Source organism: Mus musculus, chromosome 5, assembly GCF_000001635.26.
Source record: "Mus musculus strain C57BL/6J chromosome 5, GRCm38.p6 C57BL/6J".
NCBI lineage: Eukaryota > Metazoa > Chordata > Mammalia > Rodentia > Muridae > Mus > Mus musculus.
Window position 1 is genome coordinate 65,627,085 of NC_000071.6, and position 21,653 is coordinate 65,648,737.

The 21,653-nt window shown below is 36.4% G+C and overlaps 1 protein-coding gene across 5 annotated transcripts in view; it reads right to left on the bottom strand.

The window, feature by feature from the left end:
- The window catches only part of Pds5a (PDS5 cohesin associated factor A), a 92,518-nt gene that overhangs the window by 21,366 nt on the left and 49,499 nt on the right, over positions 1–21,653 (bottom strand). For all 5 annotated transcript variants that reach the window (XR_001784747.2, XR_001784748.2, NM_001081321.3 and 2 more), the window contains 13 exons: positions 20,840–20,921; positions 20,004–20,052; positions 19,249–19,388; positions 16,936–17,051; positions 11,473–11,578; positions 10,658–10,818; positions 8,231–8,354; positions 7,088–7,246; positions 4,629–4,697; positions 2,835–2,971; positions 915–1,038; positions 476–680; positions 1–115 (listed from right to left, as the gene is read on the bottom strand). Coding sequence is in view for 3 of the 5 variants with exons in the window: in NM_001081321.3 (NP_001074790.1) it covers positions 1–115; positions 476–680; positions 915–1,038; positions 2,835–2,971; positions 4,629–4,697; positions 7,088–7,246; positions 8,231–8,354; positions 10,658–10,818; positions 11,473–11,578; positions 16,936–17,051; positions 19,249–19,388; positions 20,004–20,052; positions 20,840–20,921 (1,587 nt within the window). In the remaining 2 variants the exon portion in view is untranslated. The remainder of the gene's footprint in view (positions 116–475; positions 681–914; positions 1,039–2,834; positions 2,972–4,628; positions 4,698–7,087; positions 7,247–8,230; positions 8,355–10,657; positions 10,819–11,472; positions 11,579–16,935; positions 17,052–19,248; positions 19,389–20,003; positions 20,053–20,839; positions 20,922–21,653) is intronic.

Sequence of the window (21,653 nt, forward strand, 5' to 3'; positions counted from 1 at the left end):
TCTTTTATATCACGAAGTTGATCAACATCTTGTGACCGTGTGAAATCAGGATCATGGGCTAGGAGGTGAATCATGTATGGAACCACATATTCAGGCAGCAGTGACAATAATTTCTCTAAAGAAAAACAGATTTTATAAATGCTGTCCTTGTCTGAGTTCTAACCGTTTGCTTCTATTTCCCTTAGCTATTAATAGTTGGCTACTACACAGCACGTGACTGGAAAAGTTAGGTTAATGCAGATACTCGAACATCTGACTAATGTACAGATATTAAAGCACACTAATGACTACAGAAGGAAATACAATTACCAGAACATTGCAGCTAAGTAAATATGACTCCAATACAAGATTTCACTTTCTACATATGCTACAACTCTGATAACACTGTATATATAAAGTTAAACATTTCAGTATAAACTCCAGTGGAAATGCAAGCGGCCCTCTGTGAGACACACTGTGATTATCAAGGACATACCAGTGGCCATGGGGTTCTGTTTGATGTACTCCCTGCGGATGCTGATGTTCTTTAACAAACACTGCCGAGCGTGTGCTCTCCTTTCTTTCACAGGGTCTTTGGCACACAAAGCAAAGATGGCCATATACTCCAGTGGGAGAAGCAACTTCACAAGTGCCTTATGAAGCTTCTGGGCAAATATCTGCCTTACTTGGTAGCACTCATCCTGCATAAGCACAAAAACAAAGATACAGATGGGTAAAACCGTGTACACATACAAATGCACACACACATGCACCTTCTTTGGTAAAAAAATTAAAATGACGGTTATGTTATATTGGAGGGATGGAAACAACAATCTCTTCTGTGTGTATATTCACATATCAAATGCATCTATATTCAAAGAAAAGTAAATACAATCAAACTGAAGACTAGGATTTGAAATAAGTTTTCCACTTACATTAATAACCAGTGCACAGAGCTGAAACTGTTCTGGGGTAATAATTTCATGGTAGCAAGGTTCCTGAGCAAGCTTCATTATGGCACTACCAGCAGCTAATCGCAAGCGAGACATATCAGATTTACTATAAATAAACAAAGAGAAATGAACATTTCCTATAACCTTTTACACATAAAATTCCGATGGCTTTTTGAGTGTGAGATTGGCAGTTGGTAACTCACTGTGCAAATAAAGGCAGTTACTTTGTGTGCTTTGTTTTTCTTAAGGGACTTGTGTTTATTGACTAAACATAGAGGAAAAGTCCCAGCCCCTGAGGTGCATGACCAAGCTCTGCCTCCAACTTCTCGCACACCGCGCCAGTTGCTTTATTCTACTATCAAACCACTAACAGTACTAAGAAAAGCCACGTTCATCACAGTCTGTATTCCCTATTCACATTCATTGTGGAACACTGACTTAAACAAACCAATCATCATGTGAAATCTAGTTCGAACATCATATCCATTTATACGCTACACTAATTGTACACATTTTTATGAATGTCAGTGTAACAATTTAAAAGAAATGTTCATAGAGATTAGAATATGGTTATATGTGTATCTTAAAGGACTTTTATTAAGTTTCAAAAATGTGGATGAATCAGAATTAATAGGACAGATATAAACTATTCTACAGTCCTAAAAAGATGGAACCAACTCCCAAGGAGAACAAGGACAGAATTCATTTTATTTCCCAGTGAGCAAACAAAAATTCCCTATATATTTTTTAATTTGATAAGGAAAAGGTATTACTTAAGTTTAGATTGCATTACTTCGCTTAGAACAACAAATAGTTAAACATTTTTTTTCTAAGTCAAGTGATAATAGTAAGCCTTCTATACAAAGCACTTCAGTACACAGTTAAGATATGCTAAATAAGAAATTTTCATTACTGCCAACCCAATTCTAATCATTTTGTTGCTATAAAACTTCTGTTGCCTTACTGAACTTAAAAATGTTGGGTTTCATTTACTTTTTGCATATCTCTTCAATTTATCAAAGCATTAAGCATAATGAACTATAACTATGTATCTCTTCAAGTAGATTTTTTAGAGGAAATAATTAATGTTATCTTTAAATAACACAATGGTACCAAGTATCTAACAGTACTCAATGACTACTAAATGCATGAAAAAAAGATTTTGTGTCCTCTCACATAAATTTAAGTAGAAATCACGATTTACCACTGCTGGTGCTCTGGATGTCAAGTATTTGAAAATAAACAAGGGACTTGACAATTTCTTCATGTAAGAAACAAAAAGGAGCCGGGCGTGGTGGCGCACACCTTTAATCCCAGCACTCAGGAGGCAGAGGAGGCGAATTTCTCTGAGTTCGAGGCCACCCTGGTCAACAGAGTGAGTTCTAGGACAGCCAAGGCTACACAGAGAAACCCTGTCTCGAAAAACAAAAAGCAAAACAAAAAAAAAAAGAAACAAACAAACAAAAAGGAGACAGTAATTTCACTACACTGAAAAGTGGAAATTAATTTATCAATGTTTTCGTTTTGGTTGTATAAACATTCCTTGAAACTGCCAGAAAGAAGGCTTCTCCTGCCCCCTTTTTTGAGCAACCACTGTGAGTCGTTCTATTTGTTCAATCATATTACGGGGTGATCAGACTCTGCTACACTTCTCATAGTGTTACAGAAATTCAACAATAATTTCTTATACAGCAAATATGGATTTTAGTAACACTGAGCTGATTTAAAATAAAAATTTATTAGCAGAAGTTCATAGTTTTTGGAAATGACAAAAATATACCAATATTCTTCAATGTATTCAAGAGAGATAAATCCACAGCTTAAGGTGCAATTAAAACACTCACTATTAGTCAACTCTTACCCAATCATGGGTACTAGGCAAGTGGAAGGAGAAGAGCTCACCTGATCCTCTTTTGCTCTGTCAGGTCGCCCTCACTAACCAGCATGGCTGATAATAACCGAAGAGTTGAGTTGGCAGATTTAGACTGGTTGTTTTTCATACCCAACAGCCACCTTACCAGAAGTTTAATTGCCTGTACCTATAAAATATTAACATGCTAAAAAAAGCAACTTAAAATTCTAATTAAAGAGAAGACTAATTTAAATTAACTTGTTTAATGAAACTATCCATCCTAATCAGTGGAAATGTATTACCCAAAGCACTGGGAAAAGACAAGTAACAACAAGAATGTTACTTCCTGTTCACCTCCACACACTGTACAGCAGCCACACAGCTCCTATGCAGTTGCTCCCAGTCTCTGCTCTCCTCACACCTCATCATGGCTAATGCTATCACTAGGCAATTATCACAAAGACAGCACAGTCCCCTCCACCCAATGTGTAAAAATTCCACAGCTGTGCATGCTCTTACTTCCAACAGAGAAAGCAAAAGATATCCATTCCATGACTGATAACTCAGTCAAGTCTTGTTACCCAGATTTTTGATATAATAAGACTTTTGTAATTACTGAAAAACATACAACTAAAAAATATTTACACTACTAATTTCTAGATATTAGATAGGTGTGAGGAGGAAGAAATAGATGTTACCTGGTACAGCAACATACATGTATAGATGGAGTGACTTTTATTTATTCATTTGTTTACTTATTGTTTGGGTTTGTTTGTATAAAGACAGTGACTCTCTACAAAGCTCTGGCTTTCCTGGAAATCACTATGTAGACAAGGCTGGCCTACAGATCCAACTGCCTGTGCCTCCTGAGGGCTGGCATTAAAGACATGCACCAACAGCTGGCTAAATATCAACTTTAAATAAGATCACAATTAATAATTACATTTTAACAATGACTATATTTCAAAGTAGCAAGTAGAGATAACTATGGACATTTTTAATAAAAAGAATGATATACACTAACTTTTCTGATCTAATCATTATACATTTTAACTCCATAAATCTCTAGTATCTTCAAAACTCTTCAAAAACTTAAAAATAGACAACATGCTGTTAAAAACAATTATTTAGATGAAATATTATAGTCCCAGAAAACTATCGAATATATAAAGTCTGGTACATTTTAAATATCTCGACGAAAACGTTGGGGCTTAGGTAATTATTTGTGGCCTTAATTATCTGAAAGATTGCTATCAATATATATGAAGAGCTAAAGACCTAAATATTATTTCATATATTTACTGACAATCTGACAAAACTCAGACAAAATATATGACTAAGAAAGTAATATAGAGGTTCATATACTTAAGTGTACTGAATGTCAGAGGGTGTGCTCAGTGGAGGAACACTGATGTGGTTAAATCCTTCCACCACCAGGTCATACCATCAAACAAAATATAGCAAAAATCCAGAAACAACAACACCTGCAATTCCTTAGAGAAATATTAATGTATAATGAACTCTAAAATAAAGCCCATTTAGGTTGAAGACCAGACCAGGCTCAACAGTTTTGAGCACTACTTGCTCTTTCAGAGGACGCACGTGTGCCCCAACCCACACAAGGTGACTCAAAATCATTTGTAACTATAGCTTTAGAGCTATCTCTAGCCTCTGAGAAAACCTGCACGCCTATGTGCACACAAACACATACACACACTTAATAAATAAGTAATAAATAAAGCAGCACACTAGAAAATGCTTATTAACTATAATATGAAGTCCAGGATACCTGCACGCATTCCCTTTTTTCCACATAAAGGTCATTAACACCTAAGCAAATATACCTTTGCTAGAACTTCAGGAGAAACTTCCTCATCTGGAGACCATAATTTTCCATTCTTCTCACCTGTTGACTATAGATAGTAGAAGAAATTTAGTTTTTCATCCCAATTACTACACAGTGTGAAAATATACAGGTAAAAGGACTTAGAGAACGAAATTAGAGGAGTCACATTTTCCATCCTCAAAACATACTACAAACCTACAGTAACCAAGACTCTGAAAAAAGAATGGAAATACACAACAATGGAATAGAAGAGGGGGGAAAAACTTTTTATTAAAAAACAACAACAACAACAACAAAAACCCCCACCAAAAATAACCCTTTTATTATATGGGTCAATTCACTTTGTCAAGAACACAAATACCACGTTCTGGGAAAAGAGAAAACCTGGTGCCAACAAATTAAGAATGTTGCTAGACAGTGATACCATCTACAAACATCACCTAAAAAGGAAAACCCAATAATCTGTCAGAAGACACAGGAAAAGAATCTTCCTCGCCTTGCACTTAATACTAAAGAAGAGTTTACTCCCCTGAATACACAAGTAAACGTGCTGGTACTGTAATGAACGCCTTTAATCCCATAATTAGAGGCAGACATATAGGATCTAAAGGCCAGCTTTTCTTATACATAAGGTTTCAAATCCAGCGGGGGCTAAATGAGACTGTACCTTGAAACTGTCAAAACTTACACCTCAACAGTAACAACCAAAAACACTAAAGGATCTGAACAGACCACTCTCCAAAAATACACAGATGGCAAATAAGCATGTAGAAAATAATTCTAATTAAAAAGAGAAAAGAATACCACATTCATAATAAAATATTTTATATTTATTCTCTCAAAAACGTGTGGAGAAACTGGAACCTACAGACTTGTTTGATAAAAGATTAAAAATGAACAGACACAATGGCAACCAGTTTGGTGATATCTAAAATATGTCCAATAATCATCTGACTCAGAAATTTTACTTTTGCTATATATAGACATTAACTACAATTGCCAAAACCCGAACTGTTAATTAATAGACCAAAAAAAAAAAGGTGAAGTATTTCTAAGCAGGGAAGAAAATACATGAAATCTTGATCACTAATACAGTAAAATGAATCTGGGAAACATGCCAAATAAAAAAGATATCTAGAATATATCCATAGTCACCATGAAGAATTCTGAGGGCACATATATATATTAAGGGAATTTGAGTACATTGCTTAGTAGGTAGAAGAGTGTTTCCATTTGGGAATATATCTCTCTCGAGTGACAGCGAAGATAGCTCAAAAGAAGAAGCATTTACTACCAAGCCTGACAAACTGCTTTTCCCAGGAACCACATGGTGGAAGAAGACAGCACTCTATAAAGGTGTCCTCTGACACTCACAAACAAACTGCCATGAACCCCTAGACTGAATAAATAAGTAACTTTTTAAGAGACTGGGCATAGTCGTGCACATCTTTAGTATAGCTTTCAGGAGGAAGAGGCAGGTAGGTCTTTGTGAGGTTTAGGCCAGATTGAGCTACAGAGTGAGTTCTAGAACACCAAACCTACATAGTACAACATTGCTTTACAGGGGGAGGGAGGGAGGAAAGGAAAAGGACAATCAGGTTGGACATGTTGGCTCACTTATTCTCTCACTTATTGAGAGACAGAGACAGGTATATCACTAATGTGTTCAAGGCCAGCATGGGCTACACACCCAGTTTCAAGCCAACCCAAGAAGACTCTGCCTCAAAAAAACAAACAAACAAACAAACAAAAAAAAAAAAACAAAATAGAAAAATAGCTGGATATGGGCTGGTGTGGTAGCTTAGATCCTATTCTGAACAAGAACACAAACCATCTTAACATGATGATCGCTGTGAATATTTGGTGTTAATCCTCATCTTCTCTAATTTCAGAAAATAGGAGTATAAAGTGCTCAATGTTACACTAAAAATAAAGATATTCATAAATGTGCCTGTGTCTGCACACTCTCTCATTTTAGACTGTAAGATCCTTTTAAAAATATATGATAAAATACACTCTAAGGGCTACAAAGATGGCTCAGTATTTAAGAAAACTTGCTATAGCCTAGTTGGTATTCTTAGCACTCACACGGGGCTGTCTGTAATTCCAGATCCAGGTGATCCACTGACTTTCTCTAGCCTGCACAGGCATACCACACTCATGACGCACAGAAAACATGCAGGAAAAACACCAATACACATAAAATAAAAAGAATCTTTTTAAAAAGAAACTATTATTTTAAAGTGACACTTAATAGAATGTAGTGTGATATTTCAAAACTTGTACCAAGGGACAAAAAGTTAGATCCTATTGGACACATTAGTCACATCAGACTACACACACACACACACACACACACACACACACACCACGGGACTGAAAAAGAGATGTTTCCACGATAAAAATACAGAGAGTCTTAAACTCAAGACTCCAGATGTAATTAAGTTAGAAACTCACCCTGTCGTTCATTAGAAGGTCTTTAACAATAAAGTTTGCCACTACAGATTTCATCGGGGAGGCAAACTGATCTGGTGCTAACATGGAAATGTGGCCCAGTGAAACTAATGGAGTTATAAGTTGCTCTGGTACATCAGCATTCAGACTCCTACTGAGTGGCTATGAAAAGAAAACAAACAATTATCAATTGGTTTTGTAAGTATTTAGATATTCTACAGTCCTAATAATTTTACCATGCCCAAGTCAATCTGTTTTACTGAAACATTCATAATTAATTGTATCCATCTTAGATACTGTTATTTCACCTACTGAAATATGATTTTGGTAATTAAATGAGAAAGGCCCCATTAGGTTCACATGTTCCAATGTGTGGTCCCCAGTTACTGGAACAGTTTGGGAAGATTAGAAGATGTGGCCTTACTGGAAAAGGTAAGTCATTGGAAAGGCCTTTGATGTTTCAAAAGCCCACATCAAACAGTGTTATGTCTCTGTTCACAACTTGTGGGACAGATGTGAACTCTCAGCTACTTCTTCTATCTGCCAGCTGCCATACTTCCCAACATGACCTTTGACACTATAAGCAAGGCTCTAATTAAATGCTTTCTTCTGTAAGTTACTTTGGTTATAATGTCTTATCACAGTGGTAAGAGTAACACAGGTAATAATAAAATTGAAAAAATACAGAAAATAGATAATGCCCAAGTAAAACAGGTAGAAATAAGGACATCTGCATTATTCTCTTCTAATTTGTTATGTTGGTGGATTTTTTTCTTTTTTTTCTTTTTCTTTAATGCTGAGAAGACAGCTTAAACAACCTTGAATTGTAAAAATAAGAGTTTGTGGAAATATATCTCCAATTTGTAACAATAGGAATGCTTTTCAAGAAGCAGAGTCTGTCCAGAGATCATAGACAGAGAATGGACGAGAAGAGCAGTCTTCAGGTATAGTTGTAGGTACTTAAGCAAGGGCAGTTCAGCTGTGAGGATAAGCTAGCGTAGGCAAGACTAAAGCTAAGGAGAGTACTCTCATATGAAACACAGGACTAACAGTGTAAGAAGACATACAAACAGCCTTGAAATGTAGACTCTAACTATTCCAAAGCACAGAGCCTGACAAGCCAATGGAAACATATTCCATGTATACCTCAAAAATCTGTGCCAGCTGGACCTCCTTGTTTGAGAAGATGGCATGGATGCAGTGAACAGCCTGCTTTGCTTGGTGTGGAGTGCCCCGCTTGGCTTTCTGATGTAAAATGGGGATCAAGGTTCTGTAAAAATAATAATATAGTTGTGTTTTTCTTAAGTATACAAATCCCTAAGTCTCTTCTTATCCTCATTTACTCTACTTAGATATGTACTGGTGGTGAAGGCTTTCTTAGAAATTATTTGATTGCTAGAAAGATTTAAAGTTCCTTCTCTGTCTCACAAACCAAGACATACAATAGGGAACAATTTTTCATTTTAAAACTAAAATATGAATATAAAAAAATAACAAATAAACCACCCTTAATAATCTATGACTTGCCCTAGGGCATATAATCACATTTACATACTAAGAACACACTCCTAATTTTTCAGTTCCCTTTTAGAATTCCCTTCCATATTTCAAAGTAGCCAAGGAAAAAAGTAGCAGGAGGTCAAGTGTTATTAAACAGCTGAAATGATACTTGTGATGGTAGGTACACAGGAATAGAAAGGTTTCCAGTAATCATCTAGAACATGTGTAGTTACCATCCTAGGTATTTTTAAAATTGGATTAATTTGACTAATGAATATTAACACCTGAAAAGAAATATTATATATAGCAAAGCAAAGAAAGCAAAAACAAAAGAATGAACTACAACTGCCAAAGACCATATGAATAAGAGAAGGTGAGGCTGGATTTTCAAAGTTTAAAAAAAAAAGATAAAATAAATGCATTTAATCACTACGTTAACATGAAAGATAAACTAAAAGTGCATACATCTCTAGAACAATCTGAAAACAAGTATCTTAAAGCAATAAGCGCTGGCCATATAGAAAAGATGTATTTGAAGGAAATATATTCATATTAACGACAAAATATGTACATGTATCAAGACGGAAAGCATTCACAAAACAACAGTAACAGCTCTCTTCCTTTTATTTTCCTAGGCTCACACATATATCCCACCTCCAAAAGTCAGGCCCTTACGCACACAATGTCACCACCAGCATGGAGCCACATGAAACCCTTGGTTTCAACTTTTCAGGATAAACATAAACAATTATAATCAGGGTCTAACTAGTCCAGGTCTAACTAGTCAGGCCTGTGATGGTCAAGTGTCAGACTCCCTGAAGCTGGAATTAAAGTTATTCTGAGCACTAGTGTCCTCTGTAATCATATAGCAGTGTGTGCTTTCAGTTGCTGAGCCACCTCTCCAGCCCAAGATACAATTTCAATCAAGATGTAGGTATATGTAGTATTTTTTAAGTAAGCCTGAAATAATATAAAAACAAATGAACTTTTCCTCTGCTTTGTTTGTGTTTTCTAGAGTGCTGTAATTAAGAGGCACCATTGGGGTTGTTATTGAGGTCTTCAGTGTTTTTGCATTTCTGATTATTTCTTTTATCCTCAACTATTAAGGTTTCCATCTTTGATTCTAAAGTTAGCCATTCCACGTATATCTATTTTTTCTAATGCTTATTTTGATAAAGCATTCTTTTAAAAATAGGACTCTTGCCTTAAAATGTAAACTATTCCAAAGCTAGAAGAAAACGTCAAACTTGATCCTACATGTTAATAATCTTTTTTCCTTTTATGTGCACAGGGGTTTGAACAAAGGCCTCATGTGTGCCAAGCAAGTATTCTCTCACTGAGCTAAATACTTACTGCCCAGGTCCTTGTAAAAACAATTTTGAGACAAAGTCATTCTTGCCTGGTTTCTGACCTGTTCCACCAAGCCTGGCCCTAATAATCTTTTTGATTTGTATGTATTGCTATATAAACAATTAAATTTTTAGACCACAAAGTTCCTTGAAGACAGAGACTAACTGGATAATCCCTTTGTTCCACATAAATTCCATTTAATAAAACCTACACAAGTCCATTTGTTCTATTTTTATTACATTATGAGACAAATATTGTTCCTATTAGGTTTACCATGAATTTTTCATGTTTATGTTACCAATGAACATATGATGCAATGGACATATCAATGTGTTCTTTCACGTTTCCCATCCTTACCACAAGTATAATCCCAAAATGTTAAATGAAACTATGAAACTGTATTTTACTCTTATGATCACTGTTAATTACAAAGCAACTAATTAATATTTTATGAACACTACCATTTAATTCATATATATATATATTTGGTTGGGACAGGAAGTTGGTCGCTACTTCATTTATAGCCTACAAAAATTAGAAAGATACATGAACCATACTATTCTGTGATGGCTTTTGATTACTAGACTTTCAAGTCCCTTGCATCTCTACAGTTGGTCCGACTGCATCTATCCTACCTGTGATAGGATGGGGCAGGAGACAGAGAAATCATCACTCCCCCACACAGAAACCTTTACATTAACCATGTAAAAAAAAAATACTCACGACCGTATCTGGGGAAGGTCAGTTTCTATTTTGTGGCCTGTGTTTCTAAAAATTTGTATTGCAGCTTCTGCTACCTTGTCATCCTCCATTCTTAGGCACTGTAACAAGGACTCATATGTCTCTGCAGAGTGGAACGAGGTAGGATGTGTGAAAGACAGAACCTGGAGGAATAGATACACCTTTAGGAATACAGACAACAGCTCTATTCTATTTAAAAAAGAGTTTTCTTTCAATAAATAGAATGTAAACTTCTGGTGTGCAAACGCTAGCTGTAACACTTGGAATATAAATTACATCATTTAGCCCCAACTACAGTTACTTTTACTCAGAGACTTTAACAAGAATCCTGAGGGGTACGTTCCAGTCTCTTTCCCAAGATAGTTTACAAACATGTTACCAGGCATCTGTAATCACAGTATGTGGCAGGCTACGAGGCAGATGGATAGATGAGACTTTCATGCCAGTCTAGGCTATAGAATGAGATTCTTGTTTTTAAAAAAACAACACGTGCCGGGCGTGGTGGTGCACGCCTTTAATCCCAGCACTCGGGAGGCAGAGGCAGGCGGATTTCTGAGTTCGAGGCCAGCCTGGTCTATAAAGTGAGTTCCAGAACAGCCAGGACTATACAGAGAAACCCTGTCTCAAAAAAACAAAACCAAAACAAACCAAACCAACCAAACAAAAAAAAGATAAACCAAAAAAACTAATCTTTTGAATAATCTAACTTAAAATAATCCCCCTCATGTACACCCTAAAGGGAACGCCCTTATTTATTTTTGGAAGTTAATGGAGATAAAATTACCAAGAAGAAATACCTTAAGAAGCTCAAGTCCTGAGCGGATGGCTGAGTCTGGACTGACACCCTCCTCTTCATCATCGGCCGTCCCTTCGATTGACTTATTCATCAGTTTTACCAGTGCACTAGTAAGTGAGGAAACGCAGGTTAGTAAGACTACTGAAACTAGTGTAATGTATCCCAACTATAATATGATAAACAGAGAGTGTAAAAAGACTATGGTCAAAGACAACGTCTGTAGCCTGAGGATCAGTGTGGACAACACCATAGGAGAGCTTACGGTTATGTTACCCTTTCCAAAAAACTTAATGTGTTATAGTAATAAGAATCTGACTGATAAATAAGCCAGTTAAATAATATACTGTAATATTAATATTAGTTCTTCCAATATTTACACATAGAAACTTTTCACATATAAAGTGATTGTAATATATTTTAATAAAAACAATATAAAAATAGTTGAAGATTGGGCAAATGGCCATTCAGAACAAAATTCACAGAGTAGAAGCCAAGTAAGATGACTCAGTGGGTAAAAGTGCTTGCTGTCAATCTTGATGCACTGCATGTGAGTCCTGGAACCCACATGATAGGAGGCAAGGATTCCTAACATTATTCATTGACCTCAAAGTATGCGGAACACATGCATGTGCATACTCACAATGAGTAAGTGTAATGCAAACACATAGCAGTGAACATATGCAGGGAAAGTAGCATTAATTACACTAGGAAATTTATAGAATCAGTAATTCCATACTAAGAAATTACTAACAGAACCAATTATCAAAAAAAAGCATATTTACAAACATGCAATTGGAAACTGTGTACTGTCAATTATTTAATACCACAGAACATTACATGATCAATAAGATCCAACTACCTAACAGATCAGATGGTTTGTTTCTCAGACAAGGCCTCAGCTGTACCCTCAGCTGACTCCCTGAGGAGTCAGATCTGCCTAACTCAGTCAGGGTGGGAGGACTGCACAGGACTACAATTACAGGGCTCTACTTACCTCCTCTGGCTAAAGGCATAGCATTTAAAACAAAAACAGATATGAGACTGGGAGTGTAGTTTGTAGGCAGAAGGGCTGCCTAGCTTGTCAAACTCTGGGTTTGATCCTCGATGCCACACAACTGGGTGTGGTGGTGCTCACCTGTAATTCTGATAAAATTAAGGCTAAAGTGGAAGGACTGTCATGAGTTCAAGGCCAGTGTGGATACATAGCAATACCAAGACAGCTAGATACAGCAAGATACTGTCTCAAAAAACAGAGTGAGACAAGTATGTGGGTGTGAAAGGCAGGGTGAGAAATTTTTTCTCCTTTGTTGACATTATTGCTTCAATCAAATTATCATGACTTGTTTAGAGGAAAGAGTCTCTCTGTATATTGTCTAGACTCTCTCTTTTTTTTAAAGATTTTAATAAGATTTTTTAAGATTTATTTATTTTATGTATGTAAGTACACTGTCTTCAGGCACACCAGAAGAGGGCATCAGATCTCATTACAGATGGTTGTGAGCCATCATATGGTTGCTGGGAATTGAACTCAGGACCTCTGGAAGAGCAGACGGTGCTCTTAACCACTGAACCATCTCTCCAGCCTCTAGACTCTCTTTTAATTAACTCTTACTGATCATCAATCTGAGGAGGGTTTAACATATACTTGTGAAAATCAAGAAACTTGTTGCTGAGACGGTCTTACATAGCCTGGCTGGCTTTACACTCAATGTGTAGCAGAGGATAATAATGACTATGTGTTAAGAGCTGGACCACAGACATTTGTTACCATAAAGGATATTTAAAAAACAAAACAAAACAAAACAGAATGAACCTGAATTGTGTAATAGACAATTGAATATTAGCAGTTGGGAAGATGAAGGAAGAAAAATACAAGTTCAAGAAGCCAGCATGAACTGCAAAAAATAAAATAAAATCATTAGGGTGTGGAGGTGGCTCAGTGAGTGGTACCACATACTAACTACCACACCTGCAGACAATCAAGGTTTGGTTCCTAGCACTGATGTCACTTGGTTCAAGATAACTTCATCTTCTTTTACTTAAAGGAGTCTGTGTTTATTGTCTCACATTCCAACCTATCTCCTAAAGCAACTAGAATTATGAAAAAATATTTATACCTCTGATTTCTCAAATGTCAGTGTAGCTGAGGGGGACCAGGGCTCTACAGTCTTCTGTGCGCAAATTCTACCGTTTGTTTTTGTGTAGCATGGTGATGGTCGTGCGGGGGAGCAAGTCCCGAGTCTTTGTCATCAACAAAGCCCTAGAGTCACCTCTCTAAAGTATCAGAGAGAAACTGCACGGGCCATGGCACTCTCCCCTTCTTTCCTGAGCTAGCTGTTAGCATTTATTTAACTTCCAGGTATCCCGTGAGGCCTCCACCATTTAGTTTCTTTTCTCATTTTCTTTAAAGATTTGCTTTTTATTTTTTGTGTGCATATGTGGTGCCTACAAAGGGCAGAAGATGGCATTAAATGTCCTAGAGAAAGAGATACAGATGATTAATTATCAGCTGCCTAATATGAGTACTAGGAACTGAACATGTGTCCCCTGCAAGGACAATACATGCTCAAAACCTGGTATGATAGTGCTGACCTTTAACCACAGGAGAAAGAGGCAGATCTCTGTGAGTTAGAGGCCAGCCCGGAGAGTCTACATAGTGAGTGCCAGGACAGACATGCCTATTCAGAGAAGCCATCTCAGGAAGGAAGGGAGGAAGACCATATCATCTTCATCAGCACGAGGAAAGAGGACCCAGTTCTCTTCTTCAGCCATGTGGATTCTGGGAATCCCACTCCAATTACAGATAGGGTTGGAGGCATGTACTTTTATGTGCTCAGCCATCATGCTACGCTAAACTTCACACCTTATATAATTCATTCATAATTTTCTAAGTGTTGCCATTCCTTGTTAAAAAAATACTTTTCATAATTCATGTCATCATTGTAGCCTCAGTATTCAGTTCTTTCTCCTTACCTCTGTCCACTCTAATTTAGTTCATTCCTGAGTTTCAACCATTATCACAATGATCACATAATTTTGTGATAATCTTTTCTTTTGTATATTTTCTGAAACAGGGTGTAAATAAGCCCCAACTATCCTGGAACTCATCATGTAGATCAGGTTAGCCCTAAAGTAACAGAGATCTACCAGGCTCTGTTTTTTTGGTTCTGAGATTAAAGGAGTGTAAAAACAAAAACAAAAACATGTCTGCCACCAATGTTTTCTCTTAAAATCTTGATTATAAAATCTTCATGATGGGTGGTCTGAGCCTATATCCCCAACACCCAGGAGTCAGAGCCAGGAGGCTAACAAGCTCAGGACCAGCCAGGTCTATATATAAGGAAGTTCTAGGTCACTCATAGACATATAGTGAGACTCTGCCTCAAAACACCTAAGTAAATAATAAGAACCTTAGCACTATTTTGAAGTATATGCCTCCGCCCCCCCACCCCCCCCACAGAGTTATAACTCTGGCCTGTCTAAGTATTTCTTAATCTCTTTGTCCCTTTTCTTTGTTTGCTATTTCCACCTAAAACAACTATAAATATCAATCAGCATGTTATATATATGACACATGGTAAATTGTGTTAGATTATATGTTTTATGTATTATTTAATATGGATATTTACATACATATAAATTTCAATAATTTTAATATGTGATAATTATCATTACTGTAATTTTAGAGAGTGGTATACTGAAGCTCACAGTCCCTAAGCAACCCAGATTCGAGGCTAGGAACCTGGACGTTATCCCCAGTAGTCCTCACTCAGCTAACCCCAGTAATTTCTACTTCCTTTTAACACTCATCAGATACATAACTTATTTTTGAAGTCTTCTATAACAATACACCCACACACAGTTCAAGTTATATAACTTATTCTTTACTAAGTACACAATGTACTTTCCACAAAGCCACTAAGTTAAAAAAAAACCTTTATTTATAATAATATAGTAGTTTGTAACTATCTGGATAAATATAAAGAATATGGCTTTTACTTCTTGTGAAATAGGATTTCCCCACGTATCCCAGGTTGGCCTGCATATCACTATGTAGATCAGGATGGCCATAAACTAAAATATCCATTTGCCTCTACTTTAAACATGTTGGGACTAAAGATATACAACATATATGTTTTTCTCATAAAAATTAATAAACACTGACATTCTTACAAAATTACACTCGGGTAGAAATATTAACCAAGATGTTCTTCTTTGAGATCAAATAACTCATGATGAGATTTCAGCAGAGTCTGAACACTGGGAATCAAACAATAGTAATTTGCTGACAGGATGAACCCCTGTGAGACATCATGCTGTTACAGCACATTCCTTCTAAAGTTAATATGCACACTCAAGAGTTCCTATTTCTACTACACTGTATCTTTAACCCAATAAATGTGATGCTAGAGATGTAGGGGTGAACTGATTGATAAGAACATGCATTTAGCATTCGAAAGGTTCTGATTTCAATCCTCAGCGTGTGTGTGTGTGTGTGTGTGTGTGCGCGCGCGCACTCTCATGACTGCACATACACACAGCTGCACAAAAGGTAGGGGAGGCAGAAAGTAAAAGGCACATACCAAAGGATACTGACAAGAAATAATATGGCCACGATTTTGAAACTAACTATAAACAAACATGTTGTGACCCAACATTTTTTAGTTTTCTTTTTGTTTTAATTTGCAAAGTAGAAAACTGGATCTCGAAATCTTAAAAATAGTAGAGCTCATGTATAAGCTGTCCCATTGCTCAATAGTTCATAGATTCCAGCTACCAGTGTCTCAGAACTTGACTCTATCTGGAGATTGGGCAGTAAGGAATGATTATGTAAGGTGAAGTCACATGGATGGAGGAGCCTAGTCTTGGTTGAGCACTATTTTCTTAAGAAGAGTAGGAAACAGATTGATCCTGGGCATGCAAGGGAATGATCATGTGCAAACACAGTGAGAAGATGGTAGCTGTCTAGAAGACAAAGAGAATGACTTCAGAAAAAAATGTTAATATCTTGGTACTGAAAGTTTTAGTTTCTACAACTAAAAAGAAATTGTATTTTCTAACTTGCCAGCCAACATTATCCTATTAGGGTGACCCTTGAACACTAGAAGAACATGCCTTCTCACAGAACCACAATAATGACTCACACAGGTGACGTGGCTAATGCTTCCAGGTAGGTGCTACGTACTGAATTAGGTCCAAATCAGCATCTATGTGAATTAAGAATTAGTGAGTGCTATGTGCGGATTTTTCAAATTAGCATATACAGAATAAATCCAAATGCAGGTACTCTTTAAAAAAATAAATAAAAAATAAAACCTTAAATAATAATGCAATGCCTAGCCTTCTATTAGAACGGCAGGTACACGCTGCTATAAAGAGAGCTTTAAAGAGATGGTTTCCAGATCTCTATGGGCCCAGCACCTAAGCTCACCCCCATGCACTTTCCATGCACTTCCTACCTTACCTTATGGCTTCTGAATCGATGTGCACAGGAGCAATTCTTTCCAAAAGAAATTTGACCATCTCTAGAAAAGGGTTGGTTGGCTGCTTAGGATTTGCAAGTTTCCGAGCTATTTCCCTCTATAAAAGAAAAAGGTTTACTGTTTAGTTTTAAACCTTAGTATTTTTCACAATTAGATTAACTAAAGAAAGAGGATTCACTGAAAAACTGAAAACCCAGAAAAAGTGAAAACAATGTCTGCTTTAGGCACTGATTATAGCAAGCACTCACTGTAAAATCCAGACAGCAGAAAACAGAAAAGGGACAGATAGGTGACTTCTACTTATTGCCTTACGCTTCTGCTATAGAATTTTTATTTACTTTAATAACATAATGCTTTATTGAAAAATTTTTATTTATAAGTATGGATAAATGGTTTTATTATTTTATAATTTACTAGGATATTGCATTTTATTTCAGTTAATTTCCCTGAAAAGCATGTTTGTCCACATGAGCGTAATGCCCACAATTCAGAGAACAGTATTAGATCTATTTATCTCTATAAAAGAAAAATGTGAGGCTAGAGAGATGGCTCAGTGGTTTAATTGTCTGTATTTAAATTCAAGATGACAGTATTATATACCAACTACCCTTGACAAAGAATGGCATTCTTGCAAGAACTCTCTCATTTTTTTTAGACCTTCCAGGTGATGTAACCGTGATAGTACATCTTCAACCGTGGTAGTCCAAATCTCAGATTTCCAGGTGACAAGTCAGACTACATATATTTACCTTCTATTTTTTTTAAATTTTATTTATTATTACTAGTATGTGTCTTTTTTGTGGGTGCACGCTTTCCATGACTTATATGTAGAGAACAACCACCAGTAAGTATCCAGTTCTCTCCTTCCATTGTAGGTTTTAGTTTTGAACTCAGGTGGGAGCTTGCCACTAAAAATAGCTCTCTTCTATTTTATTCAGAAATGTTCATTTCCAGAAACTAGAGATGCAGTAGCCAATTGTGACACAATGATGCTGTTTCATTTAGATGCTGGCCTCTAACACTTTTTTTTTCAACCCTACATAAGCACAATGTATGACTCCACCCCCACCCCAATTTACAGGGTCTTGTAATTAAATTTTATATAAAAGAACATAGGTAATTTAAATAATATATACAAGTTATACTGTGCTAATAATTAATAGGAAGGTGAGAAAAACAGGAACTAGTAGCAACCTCTTAAATTAAATCTATCTAATTTAAAGGATTCTGTTTTCTCCCTCTACCACATGGGTACAGGATCAAACTCTTTTGACTTCATAGGAAGTATCTTTATCTACCAAGCTATTTGATTGGCTGTCTTATTTATTTATTAACAGCAGACAAGCAAACAAACAGGATCGCGATACTGATTGCAGACTGGTCACGAAGTCATGGTGATTTTCTTGCCCTGGTCTCCTAAAGTCTGAGATTGCAGACAAGAACTACCATGCCTAACTATCATGCTCTTTTTCATTACAAATATAGTATTTAGGTCCAACTTTCTGATTCATAAAACCAGCAGCATTGATTGCATACATTTCTTGCTCACTGAATTCATTCCAGGATATTTTAATTACAAACACCTGAGTTTAACTTTAAGACTAACATGTTCCCAGACCATTTTGTAAGAACATCTATTATAATCTTTAATCCCCTGTTACATATTTAAATCATCAATCCTTTTCAGAACAAGGGTAAAAAGTAAATAACCAAAATGTTGATTTTTTAATTCATATTTAAGCCTGATTCTTTGGTATAATGTGTCACAACTTCATAATAGCATAAATGCTGAAGACAGAAACAAAATATGTTTTTCTCCCTGAGTTTCTGTTATGATCCTGGCTTCCCATAAAATAATAATAAGTGCAAGAAAACAGAAATCTACCTAGGAATTCCTTTCTTTCAAATGAAATCTCATGTGATGACATAACTACAACTAAGTTATTATCAGGTTTTGTTCCCATGCTCAGAGATGAAAGGAGGAAAAGCATGCATACAAAACATTTTGAATTCCTTCCATTTCTTAAGTGAAGAAACACACATTAAATAAAAAGTGTTTTATCTTGGTTATTTCCTAGGGACAGTCTCTCTGGCTCAAATCTGATTTTTTTTTTCTTTCCCGCTTGGAATATGGCTAGAGAGTGTTTAGGAAATGAGAAATTAGTTACATCTAAATAGAACTCTAAATATCTTAGCATCTACCATACAGTTAAAGTCAGAGAAAAAAAGTAGTTGTAATAAAATACAGATTTCCTAAAGTTATTAGAGAAAATATAAAATCATGATTCACTAACCACACAAACGTCAGCCTGCTTGCATGAACAGGTTGGGCTGATTAATAATTCCAACTGAGACCTCAGTTTCTCATCATCACCAAGAACCTGGTTAAATTTCTTTACAAAATCTTGTGCTTTTCCAGGGTCAGGCAAATTCTCTATGAAATGAAGAAAATAAATATTAGACAAAAAAAGATAACTACATTATAACTGTCTTTAAGACACTGGCAAGGAGCTGGAAAGACGGCTAAGCAGTAAAGAATACTTCCTACTCCTACAAGGGACTCAGTACCTCTGTTGGGGAGTGCACGACTGCCTGTAGCAACAGCTCCAGGCACTGCAGGTACATGTGCCCACACAGACACACATGCTTACACATAAGTAAAAATAAAAGCAAAGTAAGGCTAAAAAATACATTTAAAAAGTAAATAAATACTGATTGAGTCACTGAGAAAATCTGACGAATGGCACTGATAAACAAAATTAACGATTTATCTTTTACCACTCTATCATTGGCTAAATTAATAACCTGTTTTGAGTGGGCTCAAGAGATAGCTCAGCAGGTAAGAGCTCTTGCTGCTCTTAGAAAGGATCCAGGTTTGATTTCCTAGCACCTCATGTTGGCCTACAAGCATCTGCAAGTAACTCCAGTTCCAGGAAACTAGACAATTACATCATACATACATACAAAACATTCATACACTTAAAATAAAATAAAAATGAAAAGGCCTGTTTTGATATTACATGCTCACTGGGTAAATAAGCATACTCACTTGCTATGGTCATCAGTTTCCCAAACATGGCAGAACAGTTCGCTTCTGACTGAAATTTAAACCATAAAAAAAGTACTAGTCATTTCAATTAATAATATACTCACATTGTACAATGTGTTCCTTAGCTTTAAATAGACTCACCATAATCACACTAGAAAATGGCTAACCCCCACCCCCACCCGCCTATGTGTGTTTGTCTGAGGGGAGGGGGAACACTAGCAAAGAACAGTGGAAAGTAAACATTAGGATAAGGACAAAGCTGATGGCAGCAGGATGGCACTGAAAGCTCAATAGTGAGGAGTGGCAGCATGCGCCTGTCATTCATCTGCTGAGGTAGGCCCACTGCTTAAAGGCAGAAGTCAGTCAGCCTAGGCTGCATGACCAGCAAGCTTGTTGAAACTCTCGCCACCATGCCTTTCTGCTGTGGTGGACTGTCCCTAATATTGTGAGCCAAAACACACCGTCCTTCTGTAAGTTCTCTGGATCTTGTCGAGTACTCTGTCACCATAGTAAGGAAAGTGACTAGTATATGACTAAAATCTCACCTAGCAATGCTGAGAAAGGAAGGCTGTCAAGGAATTTGCCGCAGATTATTAACCTGGGTAACAGTGATTTCTAGACCAGTTTGAGCTAAAAAAAAAAACAAACCTCAAAACCAACCAATCAAACAAACAAGAAATGCTTAAGAAACTAACAAAAAAGGAAATTTAGCTCTGAAAACAGCTTAACTGACATTAAAAATTAAAACCCCTTGAGATAATTTAATTACATTATACCACAAAAAAATTAAACATTGATTTACAATCTATGATTTTAAATAAAAATCATAAACCTACTGTAGGCTGCTTGTGTAAGTCCAATAGTTCACGCACATGACTTCGAAGCATGTTCTGACATTTCCACATTTCATTGAGAGCTCTGTATAAATATGAAAAGGTACATTATTTAATAACATTACAAACTGTTCAACTTTTTTAAACTTTTTGTTTATTTGTTTGAGACAGGGTTTCGCTATGTAGTCTGGCTGTCCTCGAACTCACTTTGTAGACCAGGGTGGCCACCCACTAGAGGTCCATCTGGCCTCTACCTCCCAACTGTTGGGATTAAAGGCGTGAGCCACCACACCTGACTTTATAAATTTTCTTATGTGTTATTTCTATATTCATATATGAAAAATGTATATAACAGTTTATTAGCACTTAAGGGAGTTTAATATAAGGCTTATCATAATAGGAACTAATATTTTTGTAATGCTAGAGATAAAATCTGGAATTTTAAGCATGTTAGGAGGGCATTTTATCAATGAGAAGGAATGGTTAAGTTCCAAAGGATCAATATGATCTTTCTGGGGAGGTCAAAAATTGACTTAAAGACTATTTAATCCTAAACAAGGGAAGCTACAGAGTTCTGGTGTAATGAAAGATAAAACAGGAAAATCAAAGGAATGAAAAAGCCAGGTAGAGAGTATATAACTGGGAGGAGGTATATGGAAACTGGAGTACATCACAGATAAATAAATAAGGGCTACTGCATGCCAGAACAAGAGAGCTATGAGGATGAAGTCAGCGGGAAGCCTCTCCCTAAGGACTAAGCTCTCACAGTCCACAAAGTGCTATACACACTTCCGAGGAAGGGAGCAGCCAATAGCAC